At 41.3% G+C, this 13,864-nt stretch overlaps 1 protein-coding gene across 1 annotated transcript in view; it reads left to right on the forward strand.

The window, feature by feature from the left end:
- Positions 1 to 13,864, forward strand: part of LOC126273297 (uncharacterized) — a 112,453-nt gene that overhangs the window by 83,481 nt on the left and 15,108 nt on the right. The window contains exon 6 of the mRNA XM_049976843.1: positions 2,285 to 2,476. Coding sequence (XP_049832800.1) covers positions 2,285 to 2,476 — 192 coding nt within the window. The remainder of the gene's footprint in view (positions 1 to 2,284; positions 2,477 to 13,864) is intronic.

Below are 13,864 nucleotides of genomic sequence, written 5' to 3' on the forward strand. Positions count from 1 at the left end.
GCCTTCTGATGACCTCACCCTCCGTGCCCAGCGACTAGCTGTACTTCTGTCGACAGCAGATGCTCCATAGACTTTGCACAAGCGTTTGTGAATATTCCCCACATTTTTTTCTCTGCAGTGAGAAATTCAATGACGGCACGTTGCTTGTAATGTACAACACCTACAGACGGCCGGCCGGTGTGGCCGTGCGGTTCTAGGCGCTTCAGTCTGGAATCACGTGACCGCTACGGTCACAGGTTCGAATCCTGCCTCGGGCATGGATGTGTGTGATGTCCTGAGGTTAGTTAGGTTTAAAAAGTTCTAAGTTCTAGGGGACTGATGACCACAGATGTTAAGTCCCATAGTGCTCAGAGCCATTTGAATCATTTTTGAACCTACAGACGTCGTTTTGAAATTGTTCTGCAACTACACTATCTGTCGGAAGTGACGGAAACTTGACGCACTCACCCAGGAGATTTCAAATAGTATACACGCAACGTTTCGCATTTGTAGTATTGTTTCCGTCTGAGAAAAAAAGTACGGCGCATTACCTTCTGGCAATCCTCGTATTAAAGGCCTGTATAGGCATTTTGCAAAATAAATTGTTTTATTCCATTCTGTCTTAATGTTGAAATAACCCTCGTAACTGTTGTTTGTCAATGTTACCTTAACAGAACCCTCCCCCCCCCCCCCCTTCCGACGTTTGAATAAATTATTTGTGAGTTACTTACTCTCCTTCCCTTTGAGGGGCGTCTAATTGATTCTTCACAATTCTCTCCTTTACAATACGGCTCCTAAGAGCGCCGTAAATTCTGTGTTGATTCATTTTTTTAATTAAGGATTTTTGGATGTGACTAGTTTGCGGATGTAAATCTCTAAGTGCTGAAGGAGATCCACTTGTATTCGTTTCTCAGCAATGTGCAGCACAGAAAGATTGTCACTCATATCACCAACAGTGTTTTTAATGAGCAACACGTGATCCAAAGCTGGACTTTACGAGGATTGTCCGTAAAATAATGTTCCCATGGCGCTACAGTCCTGAAAAGCGCTGTTATGGTGCATCCCGCGATTCTGTAGTGTACCTTGGTTCCCCCTCTATTAAACCCCTCCCTAGCGAGCTGCCTGCGGAGCTCAGTCTTGGCTTGGCAGCCGTACAATGGATCTCCCACTCGCTTCGCCCGCCAGGTGTGACCTGCGCCCGGTGATCCGTTTTCTGTGTGCAAGAAACATTGCGCCGGCAGAAATCCATTCCCAGCTATGCGAAATCTATGGAGACTAGTGTATGAGGGTACAACACGTGCGCAAATGGTGCAAGAACGGGCGTACTGACGTCCATGATGAGGAGCCTTCCGGACGGGCATCTGTTCCTGACGAAACAATCGCAAAAGTGGAGGCAGAGGTGCTCTCAGATCGAAAAGTGACGGTTTGCGCAAGGTGGGTGCCAAGAATGTTGGCCGAAGACCACAAACGTGAACGCGCTGAAGCGGTCCAAGAACTTCCTCAAGACCACGGAACTCATGGCGAGGAATACCTCGACTCCGTCACGAGACGAGACTTAGGTGCACTACCGCAAACCCGAAACGCAAGAACAGTCCAAACAATGGAAGCACCCAGAGTCGCCGCAAAATGTCAGCAAAGTGTTTAGCGACAGGTTGGGGGTATTGTTGTGCGAGTTCTTGCTCACCGGTACAACAATCAACACTGCTCGGCACTGCAAAAACTACGCCGTGTAATTCAAAACAAGAGGAAAGGCATGCTCTCCAAGGGGGTGCGTTTGCATCAGCATGGCGCTCTACCGCACACCGATAAAGCCACCAACAATCTTACCCTACAGCCCGGACTTAACCCCAAGTGACTACCATCTCTTCCCTGATATGAAGAAACACCTGGATGGAACGCATTTCGGCGACAGAGAAGAGCTGAAAGAAGCGGATCTCAGGTATCTGCGCGGCTTGACGGCAGATTTTTTTGACTCGGGCATTCAAATGCTCGTACGCCGGATGCAAAAATGTATTGACCTCAAGGGCGACTATGTAGAAAAATAGGTTAAGGTCTGAACTTTCTAAAAACGTACGCATTCATGAAATAAACATGTTTTACACTGTGAAAAAAAAATTGGGTCCATAGTTTACGGAGACCCCTCGTATTTAAGTTTTTGATTGGAAGGATGTGCATATGTTCTTTGTAGCGGGTTGCAAACTTTCTCCCAGTTTCACCTATGTGGAAGCAAGAATAGGAGCATGTGAGTTTGTATATGCCAGTATTTTTATGCCAATGTCCAGTTTTTTGTGTTCCTAATTCCCAGGGCGTGCGCTGCTTCCACATGGAGCGCCGCCTGAAGCTCTTGGCCACGGGCAGCAGCGACTGCGTGGTGCGACTGTGGAACCCCGTGGTCACCAACCAGCCCACCGCTTCGCTGTTCGGCCACGCGGCTGCCGTCGTCGACGTGCTCGTCATGCCAGACATGGACGTCGTCTTCAGTTGTTCCACTGACGGGGTGAGTGCGAACGCTGCAGCTGCAATACATTGTGTTGTAATGAATCCACAGGCCCTAGGTTAAGATTCAAACCTAAGATCCGCAAAAGTGGTTGTCTCATATATCCAATTGTAAATGCAATAAACGACCGAGGATACAAAATTGCCAGAAAATTTCATGATACACTGAAGAAAAATTACACCCTTGAAAACAACTTATTAATTAACAACAGTTTTGAGTTAATCGACAACATTAAGGATCTAATAGTGCACACACAGCAACATTCGCCGCTTTTCACATAGTAATTCTCTACACCATTATCCCCTGGAAAGACATTCTCATAATAATACAAAAGAAAAAATGGCTCTGAGCAATATGGGACTTAACTTCTGAGGTCATCAATCCCCTAGAACTTAGAACTATTGAAACCTAACTAAACTAAGGACACCACACACATCCATGCCCGAGGCAAGATTCGAACCTGCGACCGCAGCAGTCTCACGGTTCCGGACTGAAGCGCCTAGAACTGCTCGGCCACCGCGGCGCCGGCCAGAGTGGACGAGCGGTTCTAGGCGCTTCAGTTTGGAACCGCGCGACCGCTGCGGTCGCAGGTTCGAATCCTGCCTCGGGCATGGATGTGTGTGTTGTCCTTAGGTTAGTTAGGTCTAAGTAGTTCTAAGTTCTAGGGGACTGATGACCTCAGATGTTAATTCCCATAGCGCTCAGAGCCATTTGAACTACGTATTTGAGCCACCGCGGCCGTCTGAACAAATCAGAAACATTTTTATTTTATCGTCTGACATTACTTTTTTGGGGGGGATTTGCTGTCATCTTACAGTTGAACGCCATCTCTCCAAAAAGTTGCGGGACTGATTTTCTTCCTGGCGCGTGAGCGTTGTCAGCGCTGTAATTACAAACAACTGTAAACAAAAGAGGTGCATTCTACGAGCCAATTGTGTGCCATCAGTGTTAAGTGGACATGCGACTGTAGCGTGTCAACCTTTTTGTGTCACAAATCGTAATGGGCCAACATATCTAAATCAAGCGCTCGAGACGTTCTCCAGAATGTTTTGAAGAAGAGTAAAGTTTACGCAAAGTTTTGTCACGCAAATCCTTAGTTCCGAACAAAAATTACGAGTGAGCGCCTGCCGCGACTCGATTGAAATGAAAATCGCGGACAGTTTTTTTCTGGAAAAAATCATTGCTGATGAGACATGTTGTTACCGATGCGAACATATGACAAAACGACAAAGTGCATAAATTCTCATAAAGCTTCAATTGTTTGACGACATAACCAGCATTTGAGCCAGTGTGACGCGCGAGTTAAACTACACGCCAAAGCAGAACTTCCCTGAAAGTTTTACACTGTAGTATGAACGTATTGTACGTTCTACTCAAGTAGGGGGGCGGGGGGGGTGGATTATGTAGCACATCTGAAGTAAAAGCACTATCTTAATATTTCTCTATTTCTTATTAACCCAGTCTCGAAACTTTTCGGACTAATGGAGTATGTTGTCATGGATTTAAATACGCGTACTAATACATGATTTGACTAGTTTTGCGTTATTGGTGATGTGAATAGCTGCTGCCAAAGAGTTCGTTGGGTTGCTCCACTGCTGCTGTGTACTAGCTCAGGTCACGAGTAATTCACTAACAGATGCTGAGCTAACAAGGATTGTTAATGTCCCTTCAAACAGTATACTCTAAGTAAACCAGAAAAATACGGAGCAAATATGTAGACGCTTGCGACAGTAAAACTTCGCAAGAAACTGAAAGCGCAAATGCATACACGAAATGAAGAGGAACAGAACCACGTAGGACGGTTATTTTAATTTCATCATTGAATTAAGAGGTCAGAATGTAATCTATCCTTAGACTGTTGCTGCCCGCCGCGGTGGTTTCGCGGTTCTAGGCGCTCAGTCCGGAACCGCGCGACTGCTACGGTCGCAGGCTCGAATCCTGCCTCGGGCATGGATGTGTGTGATGTCCTTAGGTTAGTTAGGTTTAATTAGTTCTAAGTTCTAGGAGACTGATGACCACAGATGTTAAGTCGCATAGTGCTCAGAGCCATTTGAACCATTTAGACCGTTGCACTGTTCTTTCTGAAATACGACTTTCTCCTGCGTCAATTTTGTGTTCAGGCAATGTTAATATAAGTGCGTTGAAAAACTTTATTAGAGATTATATATTTCTTTAATTGTCTGATGTCTAGTCGTTCCTTGCACACAACAGGAAGATGTGTGCTGGCAACTAGGTTGTACGCTTTGCGTTACTCTTCAGTATCAATCAGAACTATCTGCAAAGCAGAACTGTAAAGCAGAATGAGTTCAGGAAATCGGGCACGCAAAAGTAGCTAGGTGGTAGCCTTTAAATCGGGCGCGGTCCGGTAGTATACGTCGGACCCGCGTGTCGCCACTATCAATGATTGCAGACCGAGCGCCGCCACACGGCAGGTCTAGAGAGACTACCTAGCACTCGCCCCAGTTGTACAGCCGACTTTGCTAGCAATGGTTCACTGCCTACTTACGTTCTCATTTGCCGAGAAGATGGTTTAGCATAGTCTTCAGCTACGTCATTTGCTACGACCTAGCAAGGCGCCATTATCAGTTAGTATTGATATTGTGAACTATGTACCGTCAAGAGCGACATTCATCCTTAATGGATTAAAGTTAAGTATTCCACCAGCTACGTCCGTTTTTCTAAATTCTAATTTCCTTGTCCTGTTCCAGTCCTCACGCCAGCCTGCGTGAGTTAAAAAGCGTGCCTCTCGGCTTCCTCTAGTAACACGGTGTTGGCTCTCCTGCCAACCACAACAGCTACTTGTAATGATTGACTACCGGCTATCTAACACGGCAACATTGCAGGACCAAGGTGAAGAGGAATGGGACGTTCAATAATATTGTCAAACAGTCAATACATTAGCCGTCTGAACACAGCTACTGACGTCTTGCCAGTACTAGAAATACTGATGAGCAGAACTGATGGCCTCAAAATATTCTCAGTATTGTCCATACGCACTGAGCATGTGGAATGGAGAATTGACGATTTTACAATATTCGCCATTCAGATGTTGACAGAGCTTCACGAAGGAGCCGTACGGTATTAGTGTGCAGTGTTTTCAGTTCATCTTTGTGTTTATCATTCCTCAGATTCAATTTTCCAAGCAGTCTTTTAACAGAAAACGATTTTAAAAGGACTATGCAGAGGAGTCAACAGAGGATTCACTACGAGACTACTTCCTTCACTAATCTGGAGACATAATAGGCCCATCAGCTTGTTGAATTATACAGCAGTATAGAAAAAGTCTTGTACTTCAAAAGTGTTTCGTACATACAGAGTGGTCCATCTGAAGTTTCGGATGAGATTATCTCGAAAACTATACATCGGGTAAAAATAGTGGGTAAGACAAGTTCGTAAGCTCCAAGGGGGACATCAAATGATACTACACGTGAACCCTGGCCTCCGCCCCCTTGGGTGGGCAAGGGGGCAACTTTTAAATCTTAAATGGAAACACCCATTTTATTGCACATTCGGATTCTCCATAAAAAAGTAATCAAGTTTTGTCTGAAACATTTTTAGACCATTGACAGATGGCCCTGAAATCGAGAAAAATTAAAATTGGGGAAGAATTCTGATTTCTTTAGAATTATACGGGAAAGACGCATCAAATCGATAAAAAAAATGTGCACCAATTCTTTCGTTACGCCGAATTAAGCTGTTTTTGTACAAACTGTACTGCATCCTGCTTTTAGCTCTACCCAGGAACAATGACATGGACGTAGTAGAATGATGTTCCCATGGCGTGCTTCATTAGTGTGAGTCCTCATGCCTCTCACATGTTGGGATGCTTCATTAGTGTGAGTCCCCTTGCCTCTCACAATTTGGGGTGCTTAATTAATGAAATTAGCCACGAAGAAATTGTTCAAAATTATCCCCATTTGCTTCAATGCATAAAGTCAATCGTCTGCAAAATTTGTCCACAGTTAGGAGCAGCACACAAGAAAAAATCAGGAGATGTTAGGTCTGGTGAACGTGGAGGCCAGTGATTTGGTTCGCCGCATCCTATCCACCGACCAGGGTACCGTAAATTTAAAACGTTCACCACATTTTTAGCACAGTGATGAGCTGCACCGTCCTGTTGGAACCACTTTCGTTGCCTAGTTTCTAAATCAACATCTTCCGTTAGCTCCAACAAATCATCGCGGAGAAGTTGCAAATAAGATCCCCCAGTAACACTTCGCTCAAAAAAAATAAGGTCCTATCAAGCAATCGTTTAGAATTCCAAAAAAATGGTTCAAATGGCTCTGAGCACTATGGGACTCAACTGCTGTGGTCATTAGTCCCCTAGAACTTAGAACTACTTAAACCTAACTAACCTAAGGACATCACACACATCCATGCCCGAGGTTGGATTCGAACCTGCGACCGTAGCAGTCGCACGGCTCCGGACTGCGCGCCTAGAACCGCGAGACCACCGCGGCAGGCGTTTAAAATTCCACACCAGACCATTAACGACCATTTGTGTTGATTGTCAAGGGGTCTGTGCCAGTGTGGATGGACAGGGGACCAATAATGACAATCATGACGATTTAATTCGCTATTGTTTTTGGAATGTGGCTTCATCTGTGAACATAGCGTATATAAAAAAAAATCATTGTCAGCTCTTACCATTTCCAAGACCCATTGCCAGAAATGCACGCATATTTGCATATCTTTCGGAGTTAATGACTGTGTCAATGTGATATGATACGCATGACATTTATGTGCCTTCAAAATCCTCAAAACAGTTGATTTCTGTATTCCAATTTGTCTCTGAATTGCACCATTACTCATTTCGGTAGGCGAGAACGGTCAGGGTACGAGCGTCATTTTCTCTGACAAGGTGGAAGGTGCATGTGTCCATTTCGAGCTCGTTGAGTGCAATTTTGAATAATGTTTTCGCTTGGATGTCGTCTGTTTGGGAAACGATCCACATACAATTGCGCAGCTGCAGCGTAATTGTTATAGCATTCATCTAAAATTAGCATCATATCCACAGTCTCTGTAGGAGGATAGTGAGCCATGTTTCGCTAAAGAATCATTTACTTTCTTCAGTTTATGTTTACGGTTTACAATCGGAAAGTGAAGTTACGTCTGATAGCATTGCACTGACCTTTATACTGAGCCATAGTTCTCAGTTTGGCCAGGGTAGCGCCTTAGTCGGGTCAGTAATGCAATTGTGAAGAGTTCCCTAACGAGATTTTAATACCATTCCGCCTCCATCCATTAAAAACTGTGGCGGGCAGGATATATTTTGTAAAAAAAAAAAATAGCTTAATTTGGCGTAATGAAAGAATTAGTGCTCATTTTGTATCAATTTGATGCGTCCTTCTCGGATCATTCTAAATCAATCGGAATTCTTCCCCAGTTTTAATTTTTCTCGATTTCAGGGCCATCTGTCAATAGTTTAAAAAATGTTTCAGACAAAACTTGATTACTTTTTTTATGGAGAATCCTAATCTGCAATAAAAACTGGGTGTTTCCATTTAAAATTTAAAAGTTGCCCCTTGCCCACCCAAGGGGGGCGGAGGCCAGGGTTCACGTGTAGTATCATTTGATGTCCCCCTTTGAGCTTACGAACTTGTCTTACCCACTATCTTTAACCGATGTATAGTTTTCGAGATAATCTCATCCGAAACTTCAGATGGACCACCCTGTATGTACGAAACACTTTTGAAGTACAAGCCTTTTTCTATACTGCTGTATAATCCAACAAGCTGATGAGCCTATTATGTCTCCAGATTAGTGAAGGAAGCAGTCTCGTAGTGAATCCTCTGTTGACTCCTCTGCATAGTCCTTTTAAAATCGTTTTCTGTTAAAAGACTATTTGGAAAATTGAATCTGAGGAATGATAAACACAAAGATGAACTGAAAACACTGCACAATAATACCGTACGGCTCCTTCGTGAAGCTCTGTCAACATCTGAATGGCGAATATTGTAAAATCGTCAATTCTCCATTCCACATGCTCAGTGCGTATGGACAATACTGAGAATATTCTGAGGCCATCAGTTCTGCTCATCAGTATTTCTAGTACTGGCAAGACGTCAGTAGCTGTGTTCAGACGACTAATGTATTGACTGTTTGACAATATTATTGAAGGTCCCATTCCTCTTCACCTTGGCCCTGCAATGTTGCCGTGTTAGATAGCCGGTAGTCAATCATTACAAGTAGCTGTTGTGATTGGCAGGAGAGCCAACACCGTGTTACTAGTGTAGTAGGTCTGTGAAATACACGTCAGCCTCCCCACATTATCATAAAGCCCAAAAAAAAATAACATTAATTACCTGAAAACATTTCTGCGGGACAGCTATAATTATTTCACGGGTATCAGGAATAATTTTGTTAATTTTATTTGGTGTTACTAGGGCGCCAAACTTCATGCATTTGAATGATCTGCCTGTTGCGAGAAATGTCAAAGTTACATCTAATCCCTCGCCAACTGCGATAGCTCCTCTCATTAACGTTTTTTCTTCTATAGTTTATTTTGTATCCATATTAATAACTTGTCGTGGGATGGAAGACTCATTCGAAAATTGTTTACGAAATCTTTCGGCTCCGTGGTTGTGGTTTTAGTCATAAACTAACGTACGACAAGTTTCTTCGCTTATTCAATAATTTTCGGACCCATTTTCTCTTTATTGTTGTTTTCTGTTATTTGCAGGTATAGCTAATATAATTGTGGCACACGCTTTCCTTTCGATGTTCCATATCTTAACCCCTAAAATCGCATTGCCAACTGAGAACTGGTGTGAAAATCGCTTCAATATAGTGAAGGTTTGAAAAATAAATTTTGAAAATAAAGACGGTAAAATATTTTGTGAAATTACTTGTCTAAAAGTACGAAATAAAAAAGATTAGAAAAAAATTTGACATACCTTTGAATGATGCTCGAACTCATGTACGCTGGCCGGAGTGGCCGAGCGGTTCTAGGCGCTACAGTCTGGAACCGCGCGACCGCAACGGTCGCAGGTTCGAATCCTGCCTCGGGCATGGGTGTGCGTGATGTCCTTAGGTTACTTAGGTTTAAGTGCTTCTAAGTTCTAGGGGACTGATGACCTCAGAAGTTAAGTCCCATAGTGCTCAGTGCCATTTCAACCATTTTTTTGAAATGTACAACAGTTGAGATGCTTATATGATACTGACGTAAGGAGTCCACAAAATTCCACCAGATAAAGGTCATATAGTACTCTGTAACATTCTTTGATTCGAGATTAAACATTGAACTTCAAATTCTCAGGTGACTCCACATTTGCAGTACACGGTTTTGAGCACCATTCAAAGGTGTGTCAAATGTTACACTAATCAATATTATTTCTTATTTTTAGCACTAATCTATATTATTTCTTATTTTTAGACGAATCATCTCAAAACGTTTGACCATACTTTAATTTTTTTAATTTTCATACTTTATTCATTAAGCATGAAATATAATATCTTTAAATAGTGATCGGTATTCTACCGTTAAAAGTATATAGATCAATAGAAAGTAGAAATGTTTCAATTTATACTGTGATTTAATATTTTTAGACACTTCATTTACACAGCTAGTAGTAGGTGTTGATTAAATATTTCAATTTCCCCTCAAATCACTAATTAAATCTTTGTTACATACCTTGATTACGTTAAAGCAATTAAACATTTTGTGGCAAAACTAGGTCTCACACTGCTCAATGCCAGACCCCAATTGCCCATTTCTTGATCTTCCTTTGGCTATGAAAATTGGGACAAAAATTGATTGTGTAGTTTTCCCTCAAATCACTAATTAAGTCTTTGTAAATTACTGTGATTATTTTCAAGTAGTTAAACATTTTTTGGCAAAACTAAGCCTCATACTAGTCAAATCGATACACCCCACTTGTCTATCTTCCAGTCTTCGCTCGGCTGTGACAATCAGAACAAAAATTGTGTAATTTCTAAGGAGTCTGTTTTTCGCGCCGCCTTTAACCAATAAACTAGTATTTTCAGTAAATATAGAGGTTTTACAGGCCCCTTAGGGGTCTGAGAAATGCGTCCTAGAGCATCTGGGTTTCGTGACGACGGCTATAAAGAAAAGTGCCCAAAAAGGGATCCAATTTCGTTTCTTATTTTTTTAAAGAAAACAATAGTGACAAGTGTGTTTTAAAAGTATGTAATATGTACTTTATAGTGATATACGCCATTTGCAATTTAGACTTAGAAAAAAAATTAAAAACTATTGAGAAGAAAAATTTCAGGAACATTACACGTAGAGAGTTGAAAAGTGTTTGCCATAGTCGAACCCTTTGTAACATTAATCAAAATAACAGTAAGTAAAAGCTATTACATTAGAGAAAACATACCGTAATTTCAAAGTAAGCATAATACAACATCTTCCAGAAGATTATAGGAATTCTCTGCAATTTCTTTGCTGCCCCAAAAGACCATCTTTCTTTCTGACAGTTTAGTTTGTAACATTTAAGAAAAAGAATAAAACCCACTTTTCCTAGCAATTTTATCTTTGGAACGCTGTTCAGTGCTATTTCTATGTGCTAATTGTACAGCCGTTCTTCACAAGCCATTACTAGTAAGCCCAAGGAACGAAGCTTTCATAATAAGACAGTCCTAAACCGGCTTTTGTTCAACATCTTTACCCAGAACTGTAGCTCTGCCTCTTTTTGTTGTTGCTGCTTCCTGGAATGTACTGTAATGTATGTTGGACAACCTCATACATTTTTGTTCTTTTTTTAATATTAAATTGTTCACTGCCCTTCTTCCAGTCCATCTTCTTTGCTGAACTGCATTTTTCTTTACTCATTTTTTACTTTTTCACTTTCTTTGATCAACGTTCCCCCATTACCCTCAAGAGAATTCCAGGAGAATGTATACAAGCAGAAGACATTAAACATAAAAAAGGAAGAGGTCCTGTTTAAGCAACTGATTGGATTTCAGTTTACGCTACTATATTCTACATTTTGCCAATGAAATAAATTTTTAACCAAACATCTAAGTGAAATGAATCAATGATAAACATTAACCATAAACCTTTCTAGTGAAGAGCAGGAAAGGCTTACACCCAATATCAAGAATAAATAATGAAAAATGTAGCACAATGTAGAAACGTTTCCCATTGTCAAAACATGTAACTGTGAATTGATAACAACCGAAGCGGAGATTTGCGGACCCACTATAGAATGGTAGAAGACTAAACTAAAATTTGCACTTGGTCCCACTAGAGTTGAGGGGGTTAACTGATCACACAGAGCTGCTAAAGAAACTGTTCACGGATATATCTGACAGAGTCTTGAACAACGGCAGTCTCCACCTGTGCGCTAGTGGTGACACGGCTTACAGACTATTACCGAAGTTTAAGTTCCTTTAAGTATAGTGAAGGGGTGGACTAGTGGACACACCGAGAAACTCCTACCAATTTTACCGCGGAATACCTTGTTTGTGTAAGCTGACACCTGGCCATTACACCAACAAGAATGTAAATAAATAAAAAAAACAGCCATGCAAAGATATGCTTGCAGCGGTGTTCCAAAGTGTTATAAAGTATAAGATACAAAATTTGATACAAAGCTTCAGAAAAAATTCTTCTTTTGTGTGACCATATCGTCCGTAGTTGCTTTACAATAACTGAAGGTATTTTAAACGCGTCTTTGCAACTACGTTACACGGAAAAATGGTGCCACACGAGGGAATAGCTGAAAAACGTGCAAGCGTTTCCTGATGTGAGCGAAAATCGGACATCAAATACCGGTAAGTATATCAACATAATCTGTAATGAACCGATTTTAGATCTAGAAAGTAAGCTGTATAGTAAATGCATTTCATCACAGACCACTGATGATATTTTATTTCAATGGCACGAAATGTGTATGGAGACAAAAATATGCTGTTTTTGCAGTTGAAATGATGGATTTAAAATACCTTAAATAAATTCAGACAGGGCTCAGAAAGATGTAAGCCTCTTGAAAGAAGGTTAAAAGGAGGAGAGGGGGGAGGGGGCGGAGGTGGGATGAATTGTATGAACCAACACTATGGTAGTGCCCATTAACCCGTTGCTTGTACTATGTTGATTATTATAATTACTGCCCATAACAGTTTTCTGTCCATTATTTTACATATATAACGAATTACTGTACTTTAGAAAAGATCGAGAACGTCCTCTTCCTAGCATATTGAACTTCCAGTGTTCTCCAGCAATAATGAATTAGATTTATATGTCTGGAATGTCGCCTTTCGGCAATCTACTTTTAATTAATTTTGTGCGTTTTTTCTTTTCAAGAAAAATATAACTAAATACTGCACAAATTACCGGCAACTGCCACAATTTAATTCCTACTAACACCCATCATAATTTCTTCTCGACTATATAAACGAGTTTCAAAATTCAAAAATGTACAACAATTAAATAACGTCTTAAACACGGCGTACTGTACAACATATCACTAAGCTTACGCGCGACACATCTTCCAAAAGACGAAAAGAGAATTTTGGATTTTGCTGTCGTGTCTACATTTTAAGGTCTGAAGCGGGTTTGCTAGCTCAGTTAAATATGGCGTCTGGAAAACGGACGTTCCAGTTTCTGATTTAGCCAGCACAATCACTACTTCTCTTCACTTCAATATTAGAGATAGACTGTTTCATGCTCAATCTAATATCAGTGCAACAATAAGAGACCGTGTTCATTATTAGTCCAATATTTCGAAAACAAGACGTAACCTGATACGTGAAGCGCGTTTAAAAAACGGTTGTATGTTTACGTGGGAGCAAAATCGATTGTGGGGGTGGAAAACTGGCAGCTGGAAATGGATTTCCAGAATCGATTTTGGAGAGTTTACACGATCAACCACAAACAGTATTGCGAAATCGGTTTACGAAATCCAGTTTTGGGAGCCCCACGTAAACATAGTGAACATAGTAAACATAGAGAACTGACTCGTGGAGATAACATTTTGGACCTACTGCTAACAAACAGACCCGAACTTTTCGACTCTGTATGTGCAGAACAGGGAATCAGTGATAATAAGGCCGTTGCAGCATCCCTGAATGTGGAAGATAATAGGAATATAAAAAAGGGAGGAAGGTTTATCTGTTTAGCAAGAGTAATAGAAGGCAGATTTCAGACTACCTAACAGCTCAAAACGAAAATTTCTGTTCCGACACTGACAATGTTGAGTGTTTATGGAAAAAGTTCAAGGCAATCGTAAAATGCGTTTTAGACATGTACGTGCCGAGTTAAACTGGGAGGGACGGGAAAAACCCACCGTGGTACAACAACAAAGTGAGGAAACTACTGCAGTTCCTTCTCTAAATCCTCACACATACTAAAAAATGGCTGACATCGAAATAAGTGTCCAAGGAATAGAAAAGCAACAGGAATCACTCAACAGAGGAAAGTCCACT

Source organism: Schistocerca gregaria, chromosome 5 (assembly GCF_023897955.1).
Source record: "Schistocerca gregaria isolate iqSchGreg1 chromosome 5, iqSchGreg1.2, whole genome shotgun sequence".
NCBI classification, from domain to species: Eukaryota; Metazoa; Arthropoda; class Insecta; order Orthoptera; family Acrididae; genus Schistocerca; species Schistocerca gregaria.